This window comes from Arachis ipaensis, chromosome B08 (assembly GCF_000816755.2).
Source record: "Arachis ipaensis cultivar K30076 chromosome B08, Araip1.1, whole genome shotgun sequence".
In the NCBI taxonomy this organism is placed as follows: Eukaryota; Viridiplantae; Streptophyta; class Magnoliopsida; order Fabales; family Fabaceae; genus Arachis; species Arachis ipaensis.
In genome coordinates this window covers 120,601,205-120,614,122 of record NC_029792.2, presented here as the reverse complement: position 1 = coordinate 120,614,122, position 12,918 = coordinate 120,601,205, and the positions used below count along the sequence as shown (strand labels likewise).

At 33.5% G+C, this 12,918-nt stretch overlaps 1 protein-coding gene across 2 annotated transcripts; it reads right to left on the bottom strand.

Moving 5' to 3' along the window:
• Positions 9,826-12,643, bottom strand: LOC107614017 (dehydrodolichyl diphosphate synthase 6). 2 transcript variants are annotated; one of them, XM_016316227.2, is made up of 2 exons: positions 12,390-12,643; positions 9,826-11,155 (listed from the first exon to the last, which is right to left on the bottom strand). In XM_016316227.2, the coding sequence occupies exon 2, from the start codon at positions 11,111-11,113 to the stop codon at positions 10,094-10,096; it is 1,020 nt and encodes a 339-aa protein (XP_016171713.1). In that variant the 5' UTR covers positions 11,114-11,155; positions 12,390-12,643; the 3' UTR covers positions 9,826-10,093. The 2 variants fall into 2 exon arrangements, with proteins under 2 accessions (XP_016171713.1, XP_016171714.1); XM_016316228.2 differs by having other exon boundaries at positions 9,826-11,169; positions 12,390-12,625.

Here is a 12,918-nt window from a genome sequence, read left to right as displayed (position 1 = left end):
GTGTATAAGGGTGTGGTGGTTCATATGGTTGATGGTAAGGTGTATAAGTATCTTGATTCCATGGAGGTGGAGGGTGTGGTACTTGAAGGTTTGGTGGTTGGAGGTCATATAGGGGGTATCTTTCATATCTTTGGGGTTGATATTCATAAAACTAAAACATAGAAAATTGCAAAGACAAGTAAAAGCTATAACCAAACTATTCACAATATCAACAATAAACATCCAAACAAGCATAAAGAAGGCATAAAACATTAAATTCATCTATCAAAATTCCAAGATACCAAAATTATATATATAAACAAAGTAACTTAAACCATAAGAAAATAAAGGCAAAAGTAATGTAATTAAAGAAAAGATCAAGAGTACTTACAATAAAAGAAGCAAAAATCCAAAAGCAAAGCTTGCTATAAAATGCTACAATAGAGATGGAAATGAAATCCTAGGAGAGAAATTTCTACTCTACTCCTACTCCTACTCCTATGGAAGCTTCCTAATTCTAATTCTACCTAATGAAAACCTAATGTGTTGATATGTGTTGATATCCCCTTCATATAGCACTTCAATTCGGCATCTAGCCTTCCAAAATTGGGCCAAAAGCCCTCAGAAATTGCGTAGCACGTGTTTCATTAATGAAACCACGTGCAGGGTCCTGTGCGTATGCACACTTTGCTGAATTTTCTCCTGTGCGTACACACAGAGGGTTGTGCGCACGCACACATACAAATTTCTTCTTGTGCGTACGCACGAGTACTTGTGCGCACGCACACTTGTCTGTGTGTACTTTTCCTTGTTTACTTCATGTGTTCTCCCTTGTACATGCTTTCTTCCACTTTTGCCTAGCCAATCTTGCCAAAATGACCTGAAATCACTCACAAAACATATCACGGCATCGAATGGCATGAAAGTGGAATCAAAATCACTTAATTTAAGCACAAAAATGCATGTTTTCACTTTTAATATCAATTTAGGGACAAAACACAAAAGTATGCTATTTTAGTGCTTAAGTGTGAGTTTCTGTGATGAAATCCATCCAAATCAAGCTAAAATATATCGAAAAATATGGACTCATCAAGGTGGCCTACCTAAATGAGGAAAGTTACTGGAAAGACAAGTCAAGAATAAAGTGGTTAAAACTTGGGGACCGTAACACCAAGTTCTTCCATCAATTTGCTCGAGTCAAATGCTGTAGCAATAAGATTTGGAGTTTGGTTGGTGAAAATAGGGTCGTAGCAAACATAAACGAGGGTATTTTGAGGGTAGCTGAGGAATATTTCAAAAGTATTTTCTCAGCCTCTTCCACTCTTGATCAAAGCCAAGACTTTGAAGAGTTCGAATCGAAGGTCACCCCTAGTATAAATCGAAAACTTCTAAGGCCTATTTCTATGGAGGAGGTTAAACGAGCAGAATTTAGTGTGTATCCACAGAACGCCCCGGGGATGATGGATTTACATCTAAATTTTTTCACGCATTCTGGAGCATCGTGGGTGGAGATATTTTTTCGGCTGTGAAGAGTTTTTTCACAGGAGGCAGACTGCTCAGGAGATCTAATCATACCCAGATCTGTCTTATTCCTATGGTTCCTTGTGCCAAAGACATGTCCCAGGTAAGACCCATCAGCCTCTCTATAGTAATCTACAAGATTATTTCGAAAATCCTTGTTCATAGACTGCAAAATATTATGAATCTCTTAGTTAGCCCGAACCAGAGTGCCTTCTTGAAAGGTAGACTGATCTCGGACAATGTTCTTGTTGCGCGCGAGGTTATGCACTACTTAAAAATGAAGAGATCTGGGAAGATAGCTGAGATGGCCATTAAACTTGATATGAGTAAAGGGTATGATCGCGTGGAATGGCCTTTTCTTTGGTTTATGATGGAAAGTCTAGGGTTTGATGCAAGATGGATTAGGTGGATCCAAGAGGTTGTTACAACTGTTTCTTACTCTGTTGTTGTGGAAGGTCAATCATTTGGCTATTTCAGGCTAAGTAGAGGTATCCGGCAAGGTGAACCTCTCTTCTCATATCTTTTTCTTTTTTGTGCGGAAGGTCTCTCCTTCCTGCTACACAAGGCAGAGCAAAACAGGAGTTTACAAGGGATTCAACTCACTAGAAGGTGCCCGACTGTTAACCACCTCCTCTTTGCAGACGATTCTATCCTCTTTTGTAAAGCTTCTCCCAACAGTTTGTGATCGTATCCTAGACCTACTAGGTGATTATGAGTAGTTCAATGGACAAACAGTCAACCTAAATAAGTCGGCTATCTTCTTCAGCAAAAACACTCCCCAGGATATCAAAATTTTACTGGCTGAGAACCTAAATATCCAACATATTGGGGCCCAAGATAAGTATCTAGTTCTGCCTTCTACGATTCAGAGATCAAAAAAGGCTGCATTTGGTGCTATTAAAGATAAAGTTCGGAAAAGAGTTGAAGGTTGGAAACGTAAACTACTCTCAGTTGGAGGGAGACATGTCCTCATTAAAGCGGTGGGAGAAGCTGTCCCTATCTACACCCTATCATGCTTCAAACTTCATGATTCCTTACTCCAGAAAATTCACGGTATTTTAGCTCGATTATGGTGGAGCCAGAAGGGAGAGGAACGGAAAATCAGTTGGGTCAGCTGGGATATGATGACAAGGCCGAAAGTGGAAGGAGGACTGGGATTTAAGAATTTGAAGGCACGAAACCTGGCACTTCTAGGCAAACAATGTTGGAGAATAGCAACACAACTTACTTCGCTTTTGGTTAGAATTCTCAAAGGCAAGTACTTTCGCTATACAGAAATTTTGAGAGCAGAGGTAGGGAACTTACCTTCCTAAGGCTGGAGGAGCATTCTGGAAGGGCAAAAAGTCACTGAGAAAGGCTTAATTTGGCAAATAGGTCCTAGCTCCGAGGTGAACATCTTCTTTGATCCATGGGTTCTGCCTCTGCAGCAATTTACTCCTCCAATCAGACTAAACCCCTTTGCCATGAACCAACTAGTCTCATGAGTCAGTCACCTGATGAATGAAAATAATGAATGGATTCAACAGCTCATTGCCTCAATATTTCCACCAGCCATCACTCAGCAAATCTTAGCAACAAAAATTGGTGAACAGAGGGATAAAATTACCTAGTTGTACCACAAATTAGGCAGATATGAAGTCTCTTCTGGGTATAGAATAGCCTTTTCCTTCAACCATGAACCGTCTGAGCTTCATCCACACCTTCAGTAAAGACAAGGAATTTGGAGAGATCTCTGGAAGATTAAAGCGCCACCACAAGTCCTCTTCTTCTTCTGGCGTGCTCTGCATGAAAGACTTCCGACTATGGGGCTGCTTCACCGAAGAATGCCCTCGAGACCGGCTACCTGCTCGCGGTGCCACGTAGCCACAGAAACAATTATACATTATCTATTTACTTATGAGAAAGCTAAAGAAGATGAGGAACTGTTCTTCCAGTGCTGGGCAGCAAAGAAGCAACATTTAATTCTTAATCCAACTGAAGAGCGAAGCCTACTGTCATTGGGGTTTTTTGCTGGAGCATTTGGCGATTTCGCAACGAGCACATCTTCGAGTAGATCTCCAAGACTCCCCAAGAAGTGGATGGCTTAGCAAGAAGGATGATTCACATGGCTTCAGTGGCTGTCAATGAACCCCAAGTCTAATTAGGCATTTTTTTTTTCTTTTTCTCTCTCTCTATTGCAACTATTGAAGATAATGCTCTATGTGTTTGTGCTTTGGAGAGTGTGCTGCCTCTCTCTTTCTATTTTCCTTTAGTTACAATTGGACATTTGTATTCTTTTTCTTTGAAAGGAATAAAGCATCTCTTTTTTTTTGGAAAAAAAAACTAAGTCTAATATTTCAACTGAGAGTTTACTTCTCCTCACATTTTTTCTTTGTAACCTAATTTTATATTATTTTCAGAATACAACACAAACACAACATTTATAAGGTGAAACCATGCAAATATATTTATATTTATTTTTAAACAAATAATTATTGATTGGTTTTATGTAAGTTGTAAATCAAGACATTGTAACATTTGATTGTCTGAGAGTTTACTTCTCCTCACATTTTTTCTTTGTAACCTAATTTTATATTATTTTCAGAATACAACACAAACACAACATTTATAAGGTGAAACCATGCAAATATATTTATATTTATTTTTAAACAAATAATTATTGATTGATTTTATGTAGGTTGTAAATCAAGACATTGTAACATTTGATTGTTTAACTAGAATTATTTTGAGATTTTTCTATCAATACTTAATTTGTTATTTTTTTAAATTTAAAATAACAAATCATATTACTTCTTTATTCATGTGTAAAATTATTTTTATTTTAGGTTTTTTACATATTCAAATTACAACTTTATTATTATGTTTATACTTCAGCATATGTTTGAGGATAATAATCTATTTCTTCTTGGTGACGTAACATATTTATGAATAAATAACTTCAATTTTAAAAAGTGATTTTTGATTACTTACTTGTATTTTATCTCTTTAATTTTTATTTAATTATTTTTAATATTATTTTTTATTTATTCGAGGATTCTCTTCAAAAACTATCAATTTAGTATTCAAATTATGTTCTAATTTTGTCTTTATATATTTTTTTAATTCTATCATATCCAAGAGAAATAACCAATAAATATCTACCTTTTTTCTTCTTCATTCTTTTTACTATTTCAACTCTTAGAATTTACAATTATTTTTTATTCTTTTTTTATTCTTTTTTTACAATTAGATGATCTCTGCTAGGGATATATTATTGAAAAGTAAGTATAATGGATTGTTTTACAAATGTAATCTTACTTTATGTATTAGAGATTTAGAGCATCAATTAAAGGCTGAATTTCTGAATGATTGGTCTGGCCTTGTATTTTAAATGTTTTCAAGTGGTTAGTTGGCTCTATAATTTTAAATTGGTTTCATTATTGTATCAATGCTATGTAATTAGACATGATAAATGTATATCAATATATGCTATTTTCTTGTATTTTTGTGCTCATAATAGTTATATTTTTGTTGTAGGGATTGGATCAGGAGAGTGAGATTCCATCACCAAAAGAGTTAGGAAGTAGGTCTTCTGGAGCAAGCAATAAGGAAGCATGACCTTACTTGATATGTTAAAACGTATATTAAGAATTATATGTTAAGACGTATTATTGAAAAATGTTACTTTGATACTTTGTTTTTAGATTATGACATTTCAATTATGACTTGGATTATGACTTTTGGATCATGTATGAATTAAAAATCATCTAATGATGTTTGATTTATGATTATGCCTTTTGGTTATTATGAGATTTTTAAGTGAGTTTCGAAAATATCACTTTAAATTGGTAGTTTCAATCTTATTTTAAAAAGCATAAAATTGTCATCATAATTAGGTACAAATGGCGGTTAGAAACCCCCATTTTAAATGAAAACGATGCCATTATACGCTGGTAGAAACGGCGGTTAAAAACTGTCATTTTAAACACAAAAGATGCCATTATAACTTGGTAAAAACGGTGGTTAGAAACTGCCATTTTAAACACAAAAGATGTCATTATAACCTGGTAAAAATGGCGGTTATAATGGTAAAAACGGCGGTTAAAAACCGCCATTTTAAACAGAAATGAATGGCGGTTATAATGGTAAAAACGGCGGTTATACCCGCCATTTTAAACAAGTCAGAAACCGCCATTTTATACGAAAATAATGGCGGTTACAAACCGCCATTTTAACCCTCAGAGAACCGCCGTATTATCCTCAGTAATTGTGGCGGTTTTCTGAAAACTGCCGTAATAACCAGAATGGCGCCCAGAATAACGGCGTTTCTTGGGGGCGCCATTTTCGGTAATAATGGCGGTTCTAACCGCCGTAATTTTCCAAAATAACCGCCGTTTTAACCCTGTTTTTTGTAGTGACTATCCTAATGTTTATACTTATCTTCACATAATATTTTGTGTACATATTAATTCACTAAGATTTTTGAATTTTTTTTAGTTAATTTTAGAGTGTTATTTACTTGTAAGTGTAACTAAAATTAATAATTTAATATAAATTGATAAAATTTTTACTTTATTAATTAAAATTATGATGTGATCGTTATTATTTCTCCATTCAACTAATTATAATAATAATACAAAAGGTTTTTATTTTTTTGAAATTTTAAAAAATATGAATGCAATGATCTTTGAATTACATTGTTTAGGATTTAAAGATAATTTTTTAAATGCATATTGATTTGAACTAAAAATAATATTGCATAACTAATAGAAAATATGTTGATCATATACATGCTAATTTAAATAGTCAAAATAAAATAAAATAAGTAACAAAAAAAGATATAAAGTTTGACCTTTTATTTTGTGGTACAAAAATAATATATAATAATATAATAAACCGTAATGCTTTGATATAAAAAAATGAAACTTTTAAGATAAAATAAAAAGATGTGATATTTTATGCATTAGATAATTTAAAAAATACTTATTATAGAATAAGTTAAAAATATTTTGACCTAAAAAATCTATTTAATAAAATTAAGAGAGCCAAAGAGAGAGAGAGGGTGTTAAAATTTTTTAACTAATAAAAAAAATCACCACCATCAACCTATTAAATTTGAGTAATATCAAGTGAGAATTAAGAAATAAACCCAAATGATAAATTCAAAAGTTTTCTATCTTTCTTTATATAGTATTTTACTTTAAGTAATTATTTTTTTATGAATAGTATTTAAATGACAAATAAAATAGTAAAAAGATTCGCATTAAGTTATAAAAACTAATGTCATCCTTATAGTACGATCGCATTATTTCAAAACATACAAAATGAAATAATAAAGTATAGTTTAATTAATGTGCACAATAAAGCAAACATGAAATTTATATAATGGCAGTCAAGTATACTAGTAATGACAATCATCTGTTTTAAGGTATTTTATTAAATTGTAACTTAAATTTATAATTATTAGTTAAAAACTTACAATAATATACTATTTTTATTATATTAGTTAAAATTAATATATTTTGATATTAGTTTTTAGGATTACTAACATTAAATTTTGATAATTTGAACAAAATTTTTTAATGCTTTATATCTTAAATTTTTTGTTAATAGAACAATAAAATTACTTAAAAAGCACGCCAATAAAAAAAACTATTATTTTTATAAATTTATATATTCAAAAGAGATAAAAATAAATTCTTTTAATAACACTTTAATAACTCATAAAAGTTAACATAATATATTGTTATAGATCAAAGTGATAGATCAGATTGAAAATTGTGATAATAGTACTTGGTGATAATTAATTACAATCGGGTGAAAAAAAGGTGGGAGGAGAAAAAAAAAGAGAAAAGAGAACAAGGCAATATAACAGTTACGCTGAGACAATGACAGATATGTGTATAAAGAATAATAGTAAAAGAAATAATAGTGTGTGATACAATGAAGGAATATAATAAATGTTTAATTATTCTGTTGGTCCCTATAGTTTTGCGAAATTTTCAGTTAGGTCCCTATACTTTTTTTCCTTTTAATTGAGTCTCTGCACCAATTTTTTTTTCAATTAGGTCATTCTTGGTAGTAATTGGCTTAATTGTATAAGAACCCAACTAAAAAAAATTGGTACATGGACTCAAATAAAAGAAAAAAAAATGTAGGGACTCAATTGAAAAAAAATAGTGCAGGGACCCAATTAAAAGAAAAAAAAAAGTATAGTGACCTAATTGAAAATTTTACAAAACTATAGGGACCAACAGAGTAATTGAACCTATAATAAAAGTATAAATTAATAATTTAAAAAAGTAATAAAATTAAAGATAATTTAATAAATTGAATATAAGATTTAGAATTATTCATGAAGAAAAAGAATGCTTTGAATATAATGTATCTTTGCTTCATAACTCGAATGACATAGTCTCCCCATTCTCACCTAGAAGTTTTGGATTCGAATCTCAATCCTAACTGTTGAAAAAATAAATAAATAAACTTATACATGACAAGAAATAACGGTTGAAGAGAAACGACTTTGTACAACATGCACCGACACAAATGAAAATGTAGCGCCAATTAGAAGAGCATGCCACTGGCCGTTGATTAGCTCCAGTTTAACACGGACCACAGAACTTTATAGTGATACGTTCTTGAGAATTTTGATCTAGACTGACTTATATTTATAGCAGATACCTTCTTCTCTGGAGCTTTGCCTGATAATCAACAGGTTCTAATTAAGTTTATGTATATGAATGTTATCTGCAGATACCTTCTTCTCTGGAGCTTTGGCGGTCATTGCTATTCATATTATAATCTAAGAAAAAGTCTAGAGGGCCAGCAACTTTATTAAATTCTGGCCAGCATGTAACCAGCAAAGAAGAGTGAGTCATTGGATAAAATCTCATACTAATCTCACACCATTAAAAACCTCATTGATGGCTATTTGATGGCTATAAATCCCAAAAGTTACTGGCCCCTAGCATTCTTCATAATCTAAATTACAAAAGATAATAATAATAATAATCAAATATCCTCAAAATTTTATTTCAAAATCCGGTTATAATCAAGCGCATTCAAAACTATAATCAAACTTCACAAATTAAAATCATTCACAAAGTTTGATAAATAAAATTATGCATGTTTTAAGCTAATCATGACCATAGATTCTTACTTGGTATAATCCAAAATTAACTACAAATGTCTCAATTCATCTATAAGGGAATCAGATGCAATTCAAAGTGACATCTCTTCATCTTTACACATAAAAGAAAGCTACAGAATCCAAGTGGATGTGCCTTTTGAAAACATGAACTTTAAAAACTAAATCTTCCATGTTAATCAGTTCAAAGACACAAACGTCTTCGGCTTGCAATCCATTCTCATGCACAAACAAGAACCAACCACCTGAGCCATTGTCTTTTCCCAACCTTAAGCGCCACATCCTTCTTCTTGTCCTCAATGTAACCTTTTTTAAAGTTTGTACATGCACTTGGTATATATTATGTGAGGTAGTTTGGCTTTATGAACAACGTGAAGAAAGGGTTATATGAGATGAATTTCTGGGCTACTTTTTAAATTTTAAGTTCCTTTGGTCAATTCAAAAATGATGTTCTTCATCAAATAGAGCTCTCATCTCTCCAAGTTTAAAAATTATATTATAATCAAACACCTACCAAATCACACCTCAAAATTCAGTTATAATCAAACACGAATCCAAAAACATGAAAATTGTCACAAGGTCTTCACCCAGTGGTGGCTCTCACTACCCCTGCTACTGTCACCAGAAAATCTGTTTCAAGAACTCGTAGGACGGTCTGATTCTCAACGGCGCCATGTGTAGGATCAGCGCTAAGTTCAAGCCACGGTGGCCGTTAGAGTATTTTTCTCCATAACAGCGGCAATTATTCCTACGTGTGGCTCGACCTGGCCCGGAGGTTTCCTTCAAAGTGGAGTGGAGGTGAGGCGGTGGCGGATATGCAAGGAGCTTGAGCGAAGGTACGAAGAGGTGTTGTTTCCTTATGGCAGTGTAGCGCGTATATGACATAGATTGATTTTTTTAATTTTTATATTTGTATACGTAGAAAAATATAGTAGCTGATTTTAGCATGTACCTAACATAATCCATAAATAGTACCATATTTGTCAAAATTTTCCCATTTACTTGAACAATATACAGTTCCAAATAATCTGAGCCAAAAACAAACGAAAAAAAAGCTGCCATACCCAATCCAAATGCTTGGATTTGATGGCAAGTTACATAGTTTACTATTCAATCTAAAATCCTCCTCCTGCAAAATAGGACAGACCTCTTTTAAGTATTAGAACCCATTTCAAGAAAAAGCAAAAGTCACCAGATGCAGGACTTAATATAATTCAAATAAATAGATGATCCTCTTAATCTCGGGGCAAGGCTATGGTGGGAAAAAAGAGAATTTGTTGATCCTCTGGCACTGGTCATATGTGGCAACTTCATGATCCCCGTGCACACTCGAGAGTCAAGAGTATAAAAGATGGGCAACACTAGTCAAAGATAGATGATCTGAATAGGAAAAACAATCTGTAATTTTACATTCTGAACTTTGGTTGTTAGTGTTACAACTTACAAGACTTACAAGACTTACAATCAAAACTGTTTCTTTTTCTTTTCCAAGTAAAAATGGTGTCTCTGAAAGTTCAACACTGCCCAGATTAAGTGTCTTAGCCCTATTTCTGGCCAAAGTGCAGCTGGTGAATACAAAGGACAGGTACTAGTCTGCCAAAGAAGAAAATTGCTAAGACGAACCTCTCCAGAAGTTCGGATTAAGATGTCAGGGTCAGGTGCCACTGCCATGTACATGTTCTTCTCGACATCGGTCAGTTTAATAGCTGGAAGCTCGCCCTGATCATGCTTGCCCTCTTCTGCTATTTCAACCATCCCATTGCATGATGAAATTTCAGTTTCTCCGGATCTATCAGTGGATCCATCGGCATTTTGTCTTGCATAGTCTTCACAAGAATCTTGAGCATTCACTCGGATACCATTTCTTTTCGGGGACCTGTCAAGTTGTCCAATTGTGCCATTGGACACTGTTGCACCGCTTGATTTATGAACTTCATTCCATAATTCCTTGAATGATTCTTCAACAGCATGCACAATCTCATCACTTGAAGTATAGGCTACACAAACTAACAATACTCTCTGTTTGTTGTGGGCAGTGACATTCATTGCCTTTTCCATTGAAATCCTCACAGGCTCAGCCAATAACTGCAAGTTTCCAATGAAATGTAGTTTAACACCGTATTCATTGATAATGCTTTCATCTTGAAGCAACTCCTCAATCTTTTCTTGCATCAATTCCATCAAGGATTGCACCTCTTTGGGCTTTCTTTTGAAGTTATCAATGCTGAATGCATAGACAGTTGCATACTTCACTCCTAATTCATAACAATACCTAAGCATGGAAACGAGAGATGAAAATCCAGCCTTATGGCCAATCCCTTCAGCCAAGTTACTCTTCTTTGCAAACCTTCGATTCCCATCCATGATAAAAGCAATATGATTTGGCACAGGACCCATAGATAATATGCCAAATATGCATCTCCTAAGACAGCTGCATAAACCTCCAAGCAGGTTGCTTGTAATACCTCCAGTATCTTTGGGCATGGATGTGTTCAGCAATGCAACTCAAAAGTGTCTAAGATAAACCTGCCAGAAGGAAACTTTGTTATAAGTTAGCATTAGAAAGAGTTAAAGCACCAGAAGCACATTATCAAGATACAAGCTCAACAGCTAAAGCAATAACAATGTCAAACATAAATGCAATACACAACCAGTAATTAACAGTTTATGATTGCTTGTTTAGTCTAAAACTTGAATCATGTGCAAGCTAATAGGTTAATTAGGAACTTTACTGTTACATTTGATGAGAATATTTTCTGTCAATAATGATGGTTTCTATTCAGGATTACAAGTTTTTATAGAGGATTTAAGCATCATTCCTATATCAGCCAAAAGAGTTACCAGCTACCTGTTTCTCCTAGTTAGTAGGAAAGATGTTAGAAAAATCTTAAAAGGCTTATCAGTTTGACATTTCCTCTAGGGGACATGGACAGATTGATTTTTTAATTCCGAATGTTAATTGCCAAGCATAATATATTAGAGTGTTCAAAAGACACCCCAGACAATTTTAACAAAATACTTAACACTTTAATCTTTAAATTTAAAATTAGCAATTTTAACTTAATAATTAGCATTTTAACATAAAAACTAACATTTTTTAATTCAAAATTTATACTCAACTAAAAAAAATCAACATGTTCAACTCAAATTAGCATCCAAACACACTGAACTTATTACATCTATAACTTGAGATATCCACACACACAGGCATACACCCCCAAAAGGGGGGCAAATAGTAATGCATCATGAATTTTGTGAAGATGTTCTCTACCTGGTACAATTATGCATATTTTGCTTAGTAAAGTCCTTCAAGTACGAGATTAAATCATTATCCTACCTTATATGCAAGCATAGATACCACAGAATTAGAGAAACCAAATTTGATCATAACTTGGAACACAGATTGAATAATATTCTGATTTGAGAAACACTCACAACCCAAATTTGGGGTTGGGGGATGAGGTGAAAATCAGGCATAGATACCACAGAATTAGAGATTTTCGTAAAAGTTATAAAATTTACCCTAAACAAATGAAATGTTCCTTCTCTTCAAACCATAGATACCACAAATTTACTACTATTATTCTGCCATAAACCTAAAGAAATATTTGGTCACTTTTGTTCTGCAGTAATGGTTCTTTCATTCTTATACCCAAAATATAGTCTTCCCTCTCAAGCTTTCTGATCCTTCTTCTACATCTTTACCGACACCAATCAACTAATTTAAAAATTAAATACGAAAGAAAGAAAAAATGCTCACCAGATTGACCACAATAGGTAGATCAGGGTTCCAGAGGAGAAGCAAAGGCACACGGCCAGAGGGAAAGGAGAAGAACCGGATGGCCACCCCTGTGACAGCGACGGCAAAGGGAATAAAGAAGCAGGAGAAGAGGTGAGGCCGTGAAGGTGGGTGGCGGCAGCGCAAGGAGGAGGGAAGTGAGACTGACTCCGAGAGATTCAGAAATTGGGGAACGCTACGACGTCAAAATAAAATACATATACGGTCCCCTACGTACCAACAGTATATTTGGCGTCTCTTATTTATAACTGTATTTTATAGAAATATCTTTGTAGATGTATCTAATAAAAATATTATTTTTATAGCTATGTTTAATAGAAATGTCTTTATACATATATTTTTTAAATGTGTCTCTTTATATATGTATTTAAAATATAATAATTAATTATTGTTGACAATAAATTAGCACATAATTTATTGGTATCCTATGCCTTTTCATACATATAACATCTCAGTGCCACACTTTTCAACTTCTTTTTATTTTAACCAC

Coding starts and splice junctions, on each gene's coding strand:
- LOC107614017 (XM_016316227.2), bottom strand. CDS start 11,113: ATGCCCAAAGATACTGGAGGTATTACAAGCAACCTGCTTGGAGGTTTA.